Source organism: Chelon labrosus (genome assembly GCF_963514085.1).
Source record: "Chelon labrosus genome assembly, chromosome: 14".
Classification (NCBI taxonomy): domain Eukaryota; kingdom Metazoa; phylum Chordata; class Actinopteri; order Mugiliformes; family Mugilidae; genus Chelon; species Chelon labrosus.
Window position 1 is genome coordinate 16,933,606 of NC_140347.1, and position 16,981 is coordinate 16,950,586.

The 16,981-nt window shown below is 39.5% G+C and overlaps 1 protein-coding gene across 2 annotated transcripts in view; it reads right to left on the bottom strand.

The window, feature by feature from the left end:
• Window positions 1-1,388, bottom strand: part of ptprk (protein tyrosine phosphatase receptor type K) — a 109,524-nt gene extending 108,136 nt beyond the window's left edge. For both annotated transcript variants that reach the window (XM_084560814.1, XM_084560813.1), the window contains exon 1: window positions 1,106-1,388. In XM_084560814.1, the coding sequence (XP_084416940.1) occupies window positions 1,106-1,187 (82 nt within the window). In that variant the 5' untranslated portion in view covers window positions 1,188-1,388. The remainder of the gene's footprint in view (window positions 1-1,105) is intronic.
• Window positions 1,389-16,981: the final 15,593 nt, after the last annotated feature.

Sequence of the window (16,981 nt, forward strand, 5' to 3'; positions counted from 1 at the left end):
ACACAGTGCAGAAAAAAACAAACAAAAAAAAAACAGTAACACTCGATCGGATTACAGGCTATATTCCTAACCATTGCGTTTTATTGCATGCAGCGCGAATAAAGTTGCAGCAGAAGAGGGTTTTCAAAGAGTGAAAAGCTCACGGGGCTTGCGAAAACCATTTGCACTTACGAGAGAGAGCAAACAATGCTCTAAAAAATACTTAAAACACACAAATTATGCTACGATTGCTACACTAAACAGTCCTGCAACCATTTAAGTCAAACGGAGGACAAGACAAACGCTCTCAAATGCCGCGACGTTAGTTTAATGCATCGCAGAACTGCAACATAAAGTTCAAGATCTCTGCAATTGAGATAATACGAGCTGTTAATACTACACTACGTGGATCTGATAGTTAACAAGCAGCGATCTCCGTGCACACAGCAACTTTTTCCTCCATTCATGCGCTGCCTGCGAGGCTGCACGGCTGAGCTGCGACGATCGTTCTCCACACTATCATACAAGCTCTGTACGCTCCGCTGAAAACACGCGTTAATAACCGGTAACACCGTGCAGACCCAGGACATGGGTTTTTGTCTACTTGCACACAATTGTGAGTTACTGCAGATGGCTTTGTCCCCCAATAAGACCATGTTTTTGCACATTTGTAAAGAAATTCTCGGATCCTGCAAAAGAAGACCCGAGAATAAAATCGCACAACTTAGTTTTTGATCTTTAAGCGTTCACGACCCGGAGCCTGACTCGGAGTTATTCATTTATTCCAGTCAGCGCAGCCTACTTGGCAAACAGACAGAATTCAAACTATCTCGCACGGGCTTATTTGCGACTTACGTGCAACAAAAGCAACGCTTCACATTAAACGTTAACTTTTTTTTTTTTTTTTTCCTGAAAGCATCTTCAACCCCCACGAAACACAGCCCGTATCGCGTTTAAAAAGCGGAACCGAAGAGACGGCACAAATTTCAACACGGCGGCGAACTTTTCTCCCAACACCTAAACACACCTGTCAGGAATGCGTGCGCTTAATACGGTGAGGAAAAAAAATATTAACTTTACTTCAATTCAAAAAGAAACGGTTCATCCTGAGTGTGCTTGCTCTTACCTGTCGGAATTTGGCCGGAGACGTTACCAAGTGTCGAAAAGAGAAGCAGGAGTCCCGTGAATACGGGGGAAAGTGTATCCATGTTTTAAACCGTGGCAGCCGTGGCGAGAGTCTGTAACAGTTTCCCTCTCAACGAAAAGTTTTCTTCCTCCGTCTTCGGTCTTCTATCTCTGTGTCTAGCGTGGTATTGTTATTATTCCTCCTGGTGTTGTTGTGGATTCAGTCGCCCCATTCTCTCCTTTCCCCGGTTTCTCTCTTTTCGCTTCCTACGGGCTCGCGGACACTACACTTTGTTTCACGCGGAGTGAGGGAGCGCGAGGCGGAGAGGGAGGGAGGGAGGGAGGGCGAGCGAGCGAGCGAGAGAGAGAGAGCGAGAGAGTGACGTCACAAGGTAGGATTTGATTGAAGGAAAAAAATCACAAATTAAGAGAAACAATGTAACAACACAAATACGAATTTCCTGTCGTGTTCTCTGTTAATTTACATAGTGTTATTATCCACTCATATTTATTTTAGTGTTTTATTATTTTTACTTTTTGCAATTTTTATTAAGTAGATAAAATTCAGTGCATTTCTTCACGGCGTACAGAAAAATCGAAAAAACATTTCTCTCCCCTTACATAAGAATAAAGATGAAACCAGTCACAAAATAAACTTTACCTAGACTTACAGTGATTTCCTGGAGACTGAATTTACACTTCTATGTAACATCCAATGTAGAGCCTACCTTACTGCCTACTCCAGTGGTCAACAGCTTGGTTAGCCAAAGCTGTTGTTGTAGATTTGGTAACAATTGTATTACCTTGGTCAGTTTTTTTAGCTATAGTAAAATTTTAGATTAATGAAGAGACCAAAATAGATGAAAAGGGGAAACAAAGCTGAAATCTGGATGATCTGCTTGATTATTTTATTTCTTTCTTGCACACATACTTACCCAGATCACTTTTGGGGACATTACATAGACTTACATTAATTTCGTGGAGACTAGATTTACGCTTCTGCATCAGATCCAACCTACATTACTGCCTACACCAGTGGTCAAAAGCTTGGTTAGCCAAATCTGTTGCTGAATAGATTTGGTAAGTTTTATTACCTTTGTCACATTTTTCAGCTATGGTCAAGAAGGAGGGTGACTTCTGAGACATGGAAGATGAAATGCATTTCGTACCAAATAAAACATCCGCTGTCTTTGTCGCTCTAGTTATATTGCTGAGGGGGTGCATGTCAGGTGCATTCACAGCATAGGATATATGGCTATGGTGTACCTATGGCATAGATCCGATGCAAAAACATAAACTTAACTACTTTTGTAACCCTGACCTCAAATTACTCAGATTACTGTTTTCCTTTTACTTTTGTTGCAGGTTGCACAAGTTGTCCCCAATGAACCGGTTTTGAATCTTGTATGTGTCCTCAAAAGTAGCATAAGTCATGACTTCAGCCTCATGTTTTTATAGCCTTAGAGGATATTACACTGACTACAATCATTTCCTTGTGACTAACCCTAAACCTAAAAATAATCACCAATATTAAACCAGCTCTTTACCCTAAAAGTTAATGATTTATACGGACTTGCTTTTGTTCCTAAAGGGGAGGTGAGTCCTCGCAACGAGATGGTGTAAGCAGATTTGTATTCCCACAACATAAACAGGCGACTACAAGTAGTAACACGCCCACTCATAACAATATAAAATATGTTCAGACTGCCTTGCTAATATGTGGTTTAATTGGTGCTAATGTTTTAATTAAAACTTTATTACTTTAACTTATTTGAGTAGACCTTAAGAAAGGATAGAAGTAGAGAATAAGCAGCAGTGTTGTAGTGTTTACTGATTCATTGTAAGCTATGTGGACTTTTAATTAACCACCTATTTAAAATAACTCAAACAGTTGGTCAATGATGCAATGAAATTTCAAACATGACTAATTTTTGATTTTATTTATTTATTTTTATTTAACCTTTATTAACCAGGGAGATCGCATTGAGATTAAGAACCTTTCTCAGCAGCAACTACAAAATACAGCGTCAAAACTGCATAGTTAAAACACAACAAAAGAGAAAAAAAATATTAAATTTACAAGCCGATTATAAAAAAACAGCGCATATCGTGGCGTCTGCGTCAAGTACTCTCAGTTTGGTTTTAAAAGCGCAGCACTTCTCTGTGAAATTAAGGTTCAATGTGATTCTACCTGTCAGACAATAATAACAAAACAACAACAACCCTAACCCTAACCTAACAACAAAAAAGTAAGTTTATGACCCCAACCCAACCCTGAATCCTAACCCCATTTGTGCTAATGAAATCAACAGCACCTTCTGAAATGTCATGTACAAATTTTGTGTATATATATACTATTGTATGTTATAACTATAATAGTAATAATGAAATATATAACATACAATAGTATATATTGTATGTTATATATTTCATTATTACTATTATAGTTTTATTTCATATCATTTATTGTGTCTTACACCTATTATATAGTGGTTTTCAAGAGTGATTTTTAATGTGCAACTGAGCTACTGTGACCAAGCAATTTCCTTTGGATCAATAAAGTCTATCTAAGTCGAAGTCTAAGAATCCTGACAATCGTGGGACCCAAGAAAAAGCCCTGACACAAAGACATTTATTACTCTTGCTACAAAACAGCAACCTGTCCAGCTCAAAAGCCCCTAAACCATTCAACCACACCAACCCCAGAAGGAACCCCTGATAATATAACATAATAAATGTAATAGAGTGGAGAATAGAAAAGAAGAATAGAATCAAAGCATATTCATGCCAGGCCGTAAAAGACACAGCCAAATTCAAAGGGAGAAGGTATTTCAAGTTCAAGCGCTTATATTAAATCGTTTGACAGTGTTCGTTGAATTCTGTGAACTGAACTTATTTAAAGTAAAGACTGATTAACCGGAAAGGAGTTCCGCAGGACAAAAATCATACTTCTCCAAAGACAGAAACCAGAGCAGTAAAGGCTTGGATATGCAAAGTCATCAAGATGTACAGCCAGGAGCTGCTTTCGTTTGATTTAAAGGAGACCTTGTGGATGGTTGGTGGACTGTGAACATAACTGAACTTTTTTATCTTTTGCTAAGAACCTTTCTCTCAAAGAGTGATTTAAAGTACTGCAGCACTCCTGGGGACCTTTACATCCACCATTTTATTCCACAAGTCCCCACAAGAAAACTGCATTTGTTGCAGTATGCATATTTGCAATATTTAGCTCATCTGCACTTGTGAATTACATAGAGAAGAGTAGATAACCTGCAAGTGTTGGCACCATTTTCTGTATGCTCCAGTTTGACTTAAAAAAAAACAACAACAAATCTTTTGCCCACATTTCACCATCTGCCAAGTGTAGTGACAGTATGTCATAGTGGGGCTGGATAACATCATGACAGGCCTGCCAAAAAGACAAAATAGATGTTTTTGATTTGGTACACAGTCGAGCTAAAAATATGTGGTGTGGATGGAAATGTATGAGAAGGAAACAGGTGTGTATCCCCTCCGTGTGTTTTGTCTCTCTTAGTGCCACCTCTCCCACATAAAAGGTGCGAACAATCTCTTCTCCCAAGTTTCTGGCTGTGGGAGACGGGACTATTCACATAGGCTTTACTTTGGTGTCTACAGAGAAAAGAAATTTAGTTTTGACTGTTGCTGTGCTGGTAATTATTGTTTTTTTCTCAGTGTCCTAACTGTAAATGTGACTGTCTAGCCTAGTGCCCTTGAACAAACCCATGTGTCCTAGGACAATATATCACTCTGATGCTAAAATGCTAAAAATGCGAATTTGCCGTTATTTTCTTGCACACGATGCTGTCGTGCCATATTTTGTTTTTGCATGTATGGATGCATGAACCTTTCAAAGGTAAAACTGTGCTTAAAGCGTTTTTAGTAGAGTACATTAACTCTTATTGAGTACAAGTTGCATGTGCTGATGTAAAAGTGTGTTACATACATCTCATTTCTGCTCCCAGGTGGCAAAAGTCAGAGAAAACATGACAAGTAGGTAGTCATCGCTAGATAATGGCAGCAATGTGAAAGTTTGTCTACAAGGAAAGTTCCCTGTGTGGTAAACGGACAGCTAGCATAAATAGATTTTTTTATTTGGAACCACTCAGTGACCCCTTTCGATCTCGATCCAGGTACACTGTTCCTGTGCAGGCAATTTTCGGCAATCTACCCTGTCACAGCACTCACTGGAGCTCACTGGTAGCACAGCTGCAATTTTGAGACCAAATGTTCCTTCCAGTATCGCTTTTATGATGGATTGCTGAGGAGGCTGGTGTGTGTTTTTTTTTTTTTTTTTTAAGTGTAGTAGACTAGAATATCCATCGGACTATTCAGCAAATCAAGTTTAGGGATGTGTTTTTATATTCATTTACAACGATTTGTAAAAATCATTACACTACAGTACATTTCATTATAGTAAGATTAAAGCAACTCCCTAAACATTTGTCTCTACTTGAATACTACTCAACCACAAAGTCCAACATAAGTGCATTTAGAGGTTTGACTTAGAATGATGACTAAGCCCTAGCTTTTAAAATATTAAAGTTATTCATTACTCCTTTTGTTCTGTCAGTGAATGGTCTGCACTTTTATAGCGGTTTTCTAGTTTAGTGGTATTTAAAGTGCTTTACAATGTTTCTCTTTTACCCATTTACGCGCCAATGGTGGAAGTCATCGTGCAGTTTTTTAGTCTTTTTGATAGTAAGTAGTCCTTAAAAGTTAAGCTTTGCCCCTTTGCAGGCACAGATGAGTCCTAAAAAATTAGGTTTGGCTCTAAGGGTCAGAAAAATCAACCTGTTGTTTGTTCTGTCAGTCCGTCCACTGCCTAGTTTGTTCTTTCATGTTCCTCAGAGGATGAATTCTACTGAATCTGATGCTCCTGAGGCATTTTCTGAAGCATGAACAGGTTGATTATTTTGGTTTTAACTAAGAATGGTTGGATCACTCTGGGAGGCATTAACATATAATATGGTACAGATATTCATGAAACCCAGAGGGTGAATTCAGAAGACTTTGTTTTGCAAGTATTGAACCAGTGCAAGTCACATCACTCTCACTCACATATCATCGTGCTTTTCTGTCAGCCCTTCAACCCCTTTATGTTTATATCTTAACAACTATTGCAATGAAATGTCATGCAGACATAAATTCTACGAATGTTCATGATTGTTTGACCTTCTCTGACGCACCAACTAATTGACCTTTTTGGTTTGCATTAAAATGGTTTGCCTACTCTAGGAAGGATTAGCGTAACATTTTATACAAATATTCATGGTACAATCTGAGTACGTAATGACAGTGAGCATGCAATTCAAGCTTTATCGTACCAAAGCAGAGCTGCTAGCATGGCTGAGCAGTTTTCTCACAGACACAGACACCAGAGATGTATGCTGTATATTCTGCTATCTGTCGATTCTAGTGTCTATCTGGCTACAGCTGGACTGACAGCTCTCGTGCCATTTTATACCCACCTGTAAAGGCAAGACGGCTTTTTTCTGCACTTGCCTGCCTGTCATTTGCTTTATTCAACGGCAGGTAGAAATGCCAAGACTGACTTCCCAGATCATCTTCTTGGTTTAAGCACATTTAGAAAGCTGAATTTTAAAATAAATAGAAATTGGAAAATCCTTTATGTCGTACCTCATAGCACCAGATTGTCTTTTCTGTTTGGGATCGCTGTCATTTATACGAAGGTATTTTGACCGTGATAACCAAACATGTTAACTGTACTTTGTTGATAATAAGGCGTCATCATGATTTCTTTTACAATGCAGGATGTACAGACTTCATTCTACTTGTCTGCTGACAAGTAACAAGATTTATACATTATATATAAATCAGCCTGTTTTTAAAAACTAAAACGCTACATTCAAATAGTATTTCTATCACGATACAAAAAACAATAATTAAAAAAGAGTTTTATTGTCTCTGATTTTGGCTGCCATGAAAGAAATTCCACGAAAAGAACCAACCAGGACTCAAGGTCAGCTCATTTGATTTTTTGCTTCAATCCACTCACAGTGTGAACAGAAACATCTATTAATTTTTTTTTTTTCCCAACCTTCACTCTGTCATGATGAATATGGTCATAAGTCTTTCAACATTTAAACTTTTAAAATAGAACTGGCTGAATTAAAATATTATAAAAAAAAAAGAAATATTATAAAAGCAACACTGGATGTTCCTGAGATGTGTCCCTTGTCCCTGGTTTGTTTGAAAGAAGAAACATGATCTTTCAAAATCCATAAAGAAGAAATAAGTTTTAAAGGCAGGACAACATAATTCACGGCCTTGATACAGCCAAAAACAAACAAACAAACAAACAAAAAACAGTATGAATTTAATTAATCAAGAAAAGATGACAGCAATAATGGCTAGAGTAACAAGTTAGACCACTCTGTAAACATAAACATTACTGTCTTGATAAAAAATTATATGTTGAACAACTTTACTAAATTCTGTTACATCCCTGAAAACGGTTGCTAGTGAAGACGACGTAGATTAGCAAACCAAAACGAAAACCATAAGGTTGTTAAAGTGGTAATGTCTAAGATTGTTATTTAAACAAATGGCTGTTAATCCACTGCCTAGCCCCGAATCACGTGGAAATTAAACAGAAATGTTATACTTATGCATTTCTTTATTTAATAAAACTAACCATTTGTACATATCTGCAAAAGTTTGTGAACCCTTGTTTTCATTATCTGGTGCAATCTCCTTGTCTAGTAATAACAGCAACTAAACATTTCCAGTAACTGCTGATCTGTCGCCGCATAGCATAGCGTAATTTTAGCCCATTCCTTAATACAGAACCGATTCAGTTCTAAGATGCTTGTGGGTTTTTCTCACGTGAGCAGCTTGCTTCAGGTCATTCCACAACATTTCTATTGCATTAAGTTCAGGACTTTGACTTGGCCATTGCACAACATTAATTTTGTTCTTCTATAATGATTCTTTTGTAGAACAATTCAGAATTCATTAGTCCATCAATGATGGCGAGATGTTCTGGTCCAGACAGAGCAAAAAATTCCCCAAACAAGGACATGTTCCATGGACGGGATGAGGTTCTGATGCTGGAATGCACTGTTGTTTTGTCTCCAAACATGAGCCTCTCTTTCAAACCAAGCCATTCTACTTTAGACTCATTTGTCCACAAAACACTTTCCTAATAGTCTTCTGGCTTGTGTACATGATGATTAGCAAACTGAAAAGAGGTAGAAATGTTCTGTTTGAAGAACAGTGGCTTTGTCCTCGCCACTCTGCCATGCACACTATGGTTGTTCAGTGTTGTCCTGATGGTGGACTCATGAACATTAACTTTAGCCAAATTTAGCCGCTTAGTAGTTACCCTGGGTTCCTCTGTTACCTCTGAGACTATTACGTGTCGTATTTTGGGGAGATCTTTGTTGGCTGACCACTCTATAGTAATGGCTGTTCACAGTCTGTCTGACTGTGGATTAATTTATTTGGCAAACCACAATTTGCTGATGATAGCTTATCATTAAAACAAAACTATGTTAGTTTAGTTTTAGTCATTTTTAGTTTTTAAAGAGGATCAAATTACGTTTTTGCCGTAAATAATGGTATAAGAAGGAGCAGCTACAGTGAGCTGCAGACAACAGGCTGCAATTTTCCCAACTTCCTTTCACCGTGCCCTGTTGTGCAGACTCATGCCATGTGCTGAATAAAATCAGTACATCGTTGCTCACAAAATAATGGACATTTGTATTAATAGTATACGTTCCTCATTAAATTAATAATAGTTTTGCTGCACCCAGAATTCTATCTCCTGTGGCATTGCTGAAATTCACCTCAGGAACAACACTGGACCTAAAAAGGACACCATGAACTTCTCAAAGTGGCATGCTTCTGCATGACGTGTAGCCTGTACTCTTGAACAATGCAAAAAAAAAAAATAAATAATAATTACATACATTGATGAACCCATTCGAAGAGTTTATAAAAAGTCCTAAAACATCACCTCCCCAGTGTGATGTATCAGAGGAAGGTGGACAGACTTGTCACTGATTATCCATTGTAAATCATGTCCTAATTGTACTCAGAAATACCCGGCAACCCCTCCCACCTCAGATGAGAGTTAAAATAAAAATGAATAGGAGAAAATTAAAGTGAATATGAGGACACGTTTGAAGGCCGGAAGCCTGAAAAGCAGAGCCCCTACAGTAGGCGACAAGAAGGAATAAATCAAAACAATCCTCAAAAAGTAAAGACAAAATATCGCTGCTGAACATTCCCCCATAAAAAGAAAATTGTAAATGGAAATAAAACAATCAAAATCCATTTAGTTGGCATGAAGGAAAGACTCACTTGTTTCCAGTGCGCCTTTGAATTTCAGAAAGGTTTCAGAAAGGAATTTTGCTTTTCATGATTCGTATTCAGTCACTTGTAAGAAGGCATTGAGGTATTTGCACATCCACATCAAAGGCACTTCTGAACATGGTTTTCTAAGGGACTGGAGTGAGCCTGATCCGTATAGTCGTGTTCAAAAGCTGTAAGTGTGTTGTGGCATGTGTAACTCAAGCCTCGAGCCAACTGAGATAAGTCGAAGGTGAGTTGAGGACTCCGGACTCTTTCGATTAAAACAATGTGACATTTAGATATTTTCCGTTCAAAGCTGTTCCAGTCGTTAAGTATGTCAAAGCCTTCAGCCGTATCGGATGGTCTTCATGAGCAGATAGGGTTTGCTCAGTTGTCGTGGAGATAGATTTGTCTGCGCAAGGTCAGTTATGAATTCACTGGCTTTTCGAGACTTCTCATCAATTTTGGCTTAAAGGTTAAGTGATGAAGACAGATGATAGCGCCGATAGCGTAAATGGAATTGGGAACGTTTTTGTTCAAAGTTACATGCACGAGCTAAACTTCAAGCTAATATGGAAAAAGGAGGAGAAAAGAAGAGAAGCTAGGATGGTTATTTTACATTGTAGACAGAGTTGGCCCAGCTCCATGTTAACACACATAACTAGAGCTAGACCATTTGGGGCCTGTGTGTGAGAGATAGGCATGCCCAGTCTCAAGGTTGCAGCTATCGTCAGAAACTGCTGTGTGAGTGTGTTTATATTTGAAAAAAGACAGATAGGAAGAGAAAGTTTCTCTCATGCATACTTGGTCTGAGGTATGCAGCGTAGTGCGGGAGTGTAAACTCACATGCGGACGAATATGCACTCCTGAATACTGCACACTCACACACACCTTACCTAGAAACATACTTCAAGCCAGTTTTTCAGCTCCTCGTTCAACACAGCGTTACACTGGGTAATGTGTTCACTGTTCCGGGTAGAGTTGTCCAACAGCTAGCTGACGCTCAACCTGACACTCAGCCAAGAAGATTACATAATCTCAGCAATTTTTCCCATTAAAGATAGTCCCCAAAATATTTAAAAAATCTAAATCATAAATGCAGAACAACCAGTGGTTTCAATTTGCAGCGATGGGGGAATTTTTGAAGGAGAACAAATGCGTATTTGTTTACAGGAAGTGCAGTTAAATGATCTTCCTGAGAACCAAACTGTATCACATGCATAAACCCACTCTGCATATTTGGCTTGTGTATCCGAAGCAGATCTAACTTGTCAGAGAATGGACATGGCCTTCTGAGGGTGTCCTGTGGTGTCTGGCAATATGATGTTTTTGGCCTTTGGGTCCTATGGGTTGAGGGGAGGAGCCTCTGTGGATCATCCCTCAGATACTTGATCAGTTTGGGATCTAGTGAATTTGGAGGCCAGGTCAACACCTTGTGCTGTTTTTCGTGTTTTGTTTTTAGTTGTTCCTAAAGCATTTTCGTGTGTGTACCTGTGTCAGGCTGCATCCTGCTGGGGATGGCTGCTGCCATCAAGGAGTGTCATTGCTGTGGAGTGGGCGTGCCTGGTCTGGTCTAGATGGGTGGTACAAGTAACGTCCACACTAATGCCAAGCCTAAAAATTTCCCAGCAGAACATTGTCACATGATAGTCAGTGTTGTTTTCTTCTCCTGTCAGTAGTTTTAATGTTATGGCCAATCGGTGTACATACGAAGAAAGAAAGTGTAACTGTTCCCAGAGCAGACACATGGACAGGGTTGGGTCAGATTACTTTGAAATGTAATCGATTACTGATTACAGATTACATGGCAAATTTTGTAATCAGTAACGTAATCTATTGGATTACCCAAAACATGTAAAGTAATCTGATTACTTTAGGATTACTTTTTACACAACTTGTACAAGACATACACAATCTTATTTTCCTCTGTCTTTAATTCAAAGTTGTGGCGATGTTGCCAAGTACTGAACGTATTTTTGCCGACTGGAACAGGTCTATTCCCAGATAGCAAGAGGCTGGCGGACCACCGTCAGCCCACTGGGGATAGACCTGGCAGTCCGCTGGAGTTTTGCTCATCGGTTCACTGGCGGTCCGCGAGCGAGTTGTCGTCAAATGCCCCAATATTTTGTCACTATTGGTCTAAAACCTTTTTCATTTATTCAGTTATACTTCATCCATCACTTTAATAACATTTCATGTATTTTCTTAATATTCATGATAAGTTAAATTTCAAGAGATGGTGGACCACAAGTGGCATGCCACCAGCGGTCTGCTATCTGCCAATCTGTTTTTTTGCTATCTGGGTTGGTTGACGTTGACGGTTCCTCCATCTTGGGTTTTGATTTGAACCTTTTTCTTGTCAAGAAACTACACAGGCAAATGGATGATAATGACATCTAGTGAACAAACAAATGGGCTGCTTGTCAAATGAAAACACTGGCTAGGCTATCATAAAAAAGTTGCATTGTTTGCATGATAAAATGTAATCAGGTAATCCCCAACAATGTAACTGTAATCTAATTACGCATTTTTGTATTGTAGTCTGGGCTGATTACAGTTACTTGATTTTTGTAATCTGATTACGTAATCTAGATTACATGTAATCAGTTACTACCCAACCCTGCACATGGACATATATTAAATTTGACCAACAGGACATGATCAAACTCTGAAGCTTAGCCAGCTGAATTTTATTTTTGGTGCGAGTTTTCCTCCAAATTTACATTCAGTGCCTCTCTGCCAATGTACAGTTATGTGTGTCCCTACAGAAGCCATGTGACCGAAGACATGGCCAAGAATGTTAAATTTAACTAAGAACATAAAGTCCCTGAGACTGTTGTTGACCGTGGTGAAAAAGCGTCTCTCTGAAGGAGCGCTTCTTTCTCTCAGCTTTGGGACTGCGTGTTGTTGTGCAGAATATTCAAATTTCTTATCAGCCTCAATAACTTGGCCACTTCAAATGTTCTTTTCCCGTTCATGCCAGCCTGTTCTCTCATGCATGAGAGGCGAAGGGTTATTCCACACTTCAGCTGTAGCCATTTTTACTCCCATTGCTCATCCTGCTCGCAGATTGAGCCGAGGCACACACAGTTGGCCGTGTTGTTGTCCAGCGTCTGGCTTTGCTAAAAGCTGTGAACCTGATTTGAAGTGATAATCTGCAGGATCACTGTTTGGTTTTTGTTGCATTGTGCTGTCACAAAAGAGGATTATTTGGATTGTTTTGAACGGCAGATGCAGAAAATAAACGGTACTGTAATCTGGCTACAGGTTGATGTCGCACAATTGGGGGATTAAAAAAAAAAAAAGTGGCAAAACTGACAGTGAATGATTATCACCAACAGTGTGTGTGTGTGTGTGTGTGTGTGTGTGTCCTATAGGGCTGGCACTGCCCACTTGTCTGTTCTGCCGTTGCCATGACGATTCCTATCACACCAGGCCAACACCATATGGTTGCTATAGTAACGTTCCTTTTTTCTTTTTGGCTGATGCCGGTGAGCCAGGTGTATCTGCCAGCTGGTGAGGACAGGTGGATTGTGGGAGTGACTGTGTTTTTGTGTGTGTTTCTGTTTCGGAGAAGATACAAACCAAAAACACTGAGCTTTCAGGAGATAGAATAAACCAGAAAACTACTCGTTCCCAAAGACTGATGTTGAGAATGATCACAGTGTGAACTCTTTATTTATTGCAAGTCCATCACATGATTCTGAATCATAAAGAAAGATTTTAACAGTCCTGACACACTAAGCAGTGACTGTACAGCTGAACTGTGGGTCTTGCAGGAGTCCGGCACGATTGATTCCAGTTGGCCCGCGTCAACGTCCGTTCAGCCAGTTAGCATTATGAGTCTGAGACAGAGAAAGTCAATGACGGTGACTGTTCTGAGAACTTGTCCAGTAGTGAATTGCCTACATCTTGATATCCAGCCAGTTTGCACTTGAACCACGACACAAGACAGTTTGTTCTCAGTGAAGTGGCATAAAAATAAACGGGACAGTCTGTTCTGGATGTGATCCATTGGGGCATTTGGTTTTCACAGCGCTAGTTCATTGAAAATGTGCTGCATTTGAGATCATTTTGCGTCAGTGGGTTTTTATAACATCAGGATTTAAAATGAAAGACGTTACCATGTAAATCAAACCAGATAACTGCAAAATCCAAAAAGTAAGCTCAAACGAGGGCATCTAGGCTTTGTTGCCACTCATCTGAGTATCTTCTTCAGTTCTAAAAGACTCTAAAGTTGGGCTGTACCAGTGCTTGTACTGGCTGATGTTTGCAGTATATTTACAATGACTGGCTCGTTTACAGCTGTGTGCCTGCCATGACATTATAACTTTTTATTTATTTGTACTGTTTATGGATGTGTTTATTACGGAGGATTAGCTTATTCAGCAGAATCCTTGTCATTGCGCTCACTCTTTCGGAGTTCCCTCAAACTGTATAACCCTTTCCTTTAAGTGGTCACTTCCTGGATTGGCTTCGACTGAAACAATGTTCTGTTTACATTCAAAACGTATTGTGTGCGTTCTTGAAGCCTAAGAAATGTACATTTCCGTCCTCAAAAAATGCTAACAAAGCTATTCTTGTTGTCATATTTTAAATATTTCATTGTTTCCATCATTGTTTACCCATGGATTCTAGTAGAGGAAGTGGAGGCAGGAACACATGTAGGGAAGTGTTCTATGCCCATCAATTTGCTAGCACACGATTTAGCCAAAAGATTGTTGAGTTGTGCCGCACCTTTTCACACCCGGGCTTTAATTTGTTTGGGCGTGCATGCCTATTGGAAAGTATCAGACACCAGAATCAGATTGCAACATATCCGCATTGCTGAAATAGTTCCGTGTGTGGCTCAGCTGTGTATACACACTGTTTGATCAACCAGTTTAGACTGATATTCAGCTGTAATGTACCATTCTTCATTAACTACTGCACGCCCAGTGTTAAGAGCAAGGCTGTATTTAATTTATCTTTGTACTCTCTCTTCAGTCAGCCACCATTCACATCAGCTGAATGCTATATGTCTATATGTCACTTGTGTGCGCTCGACATTGACCTTACCATATGCGGCTCACCCTTTTATTGTTTTTTTTTTTCTACTTCTGGTTTTATCTTGTAGCTCCTGGCTCCTGTTGATGCCATACATCCTTTACACAGCACTTCTTTAGTGTTCTCAAAGCTGAAAAAATAAGCCTTGTTGTTTATGGACAGGGTATGGCCCTGACACCAACACAAACAAATTAAAGCTAGCTCAACTGTGAAGAGTACTTGACAATAATGACTTAGGTGATACAAGTTATTATAAACTACAACATGACAATTGTTGCATGATAATACAAGCACATTCTGACGCATGATTTAGTGTCACAAAAAGATGATGAGCCGATCCTTGAGTTCGCCGTCTTACATAGTTCAGTAAAATGCTAGTAAAACAATCAGCTTCCCAACCTTAAGTGCAGACGCAAAGTTAGACGACAAAATTTGCCCGAACACCTCACTGTTGCAGAGGAGCGGTTAGCAATCACATGTAAAAGGATTTGTTCGTCAGCCATCTCTTTTCGTAGCAGACAGTTGGTCGCTAGTGGTACGTTCCAGGCTCTTGTTACCATGGTAATAGACTTGTATAGTTACCACCACAAATGTTTCAGAGTAAAACAAGCAGAACTTTAATTAAAAAAACAAAAACAAAACAACATCAACAAAAAAACACGAACAGTAGAGGTTGCACGGCTTCAGATTTTTTAAAGTCGACTGTTACAGGATGAATGTCATGTCCACATGACTAGTTGCTGATGACATCACTGTAGAAAGTAACGCCTTGCAACAATGAAATCTATATTCTTGACCTGAATTCATATGATAAGAACAGACAGCTCATCCCTACATACTGTGCTCTGCAGATATGTATAGCCTGTATAAAAACAGGCTGCAACTCAGCACCATCAATAGCATTTAATAGTACTCCGCAGCGTGTTGAAAGAAGAGATAGTGTAGCCAGGTTGAAAAATATGTTGTATTTCTCTGAAGCCTTCTCCATGTACAGCAACTAAAGGTCTAATAACTGTAACAATGAAAATCACCAGGAAATTGTTGATTTGAAGCCTCCTTCTCTGTTACTGCAGGGAGTTTGGTGAAGTCGTTAGCAAATGTCTTTTCAGATGAGTGTGCATTACAGCCATACTACTGTTGTATTTCATCACTGACTTACATATTTTGCATGTCACGGTAGTATGGGCTTCACCTTTAGTGAATTGTTTCCACACACTTCGCTGCTAGTTTGCTACAACGACCCTCTGGGCTTATTGTCACTTGATCAGTGACCAGTCGGCATGACGCTTAAAGCATCGTGGCACAGCTGTGAAGTCGACAAACCCGCTAGTCAACTAGTCTGTACAACCCCTAGTCACTCCCATTCGTCAACACCTGAACCGCAACGCCTCCGAGGTGAGATTAGTTCACAATTGATACCACCAATGGTTCATCCTTACAAGTTGAATTGCATTATCATCCCACAGTCTCTTTTCGCTTCATTTCTGCTAGTTGCCTCCTCATATTTGTCCACTCATATTTGTTTGCCTATATGTGATACCGCAGCATAAAGAATATGTAGGAATGCATTAAACCAGTGCAAAATCTATGATTCTGAATTTTTGCACTGAGCATATAAGATATCTATGTATTTTGCAGCTTTGTTCTAAAAGGAAATAATGCAAAACTTGTGCAAATGGACACCAACTCATACATTTAATTACAAAATATAATTTATTTTTTCTCCGTCAGTGTTTTTTATTTTTTCAGGAGTAGACAACACCATATTTTCCTTGTGTTCACCAACACAATGTGAACACACGGTTCCTCCAAAACCTGCTTATTATGGAGCTGCAGTACAATTTCTTTTTTGGGAAAGGGTGCAAGAAAACATCCTCCCGGTTTGTCATGGTATTTGATTATTTATTTTGTATATACCACACAGACGCATTTATCACGACAGCAGTTTTTGAATGGAAGATGTCACGAACCGTTGATGAAGTCCCAAACTCCGGGGTCCCAAGGTTTACGAGTGACATCAAACAGCAGGCTACAAAGAACATTAAAAAATTAGTTTGCTCTTGCCAGAGGAGAGGTGTGTGTGTCCTTATGTGTTTTTCAGTCTGTTGCTGTATATGTGTGTGTTTAAATACACACCACAAGTGTCTGAGTGTTGTTCGTGTGCGTCTGTGTGTCTTTGCCCGGAGAAGAGAGGAGGTAAATTCATGTCAGAGTGTTTTTGCCACGGGCGTGGTAATTATGGCAGTTTTTAATAACTGTGCTTTATAATCATTTAGCACTGATGATGCACGCACACAAATGCACAAACACACACGCGCACACATCTCTCGAGGCATTAATGAATTTAGATGCGATAGGCACTGGAGCTGAACTTAAGGGAGGGGGAGCAGAGAGAGATAGATGGATAAAGAGCGAGGAAGGCCAGGAGACGGAGGGGCGGGGAAACTTTGTTTTCAGCGTGACAAAATAACCGTTTCTGCATGAAAACCATCAT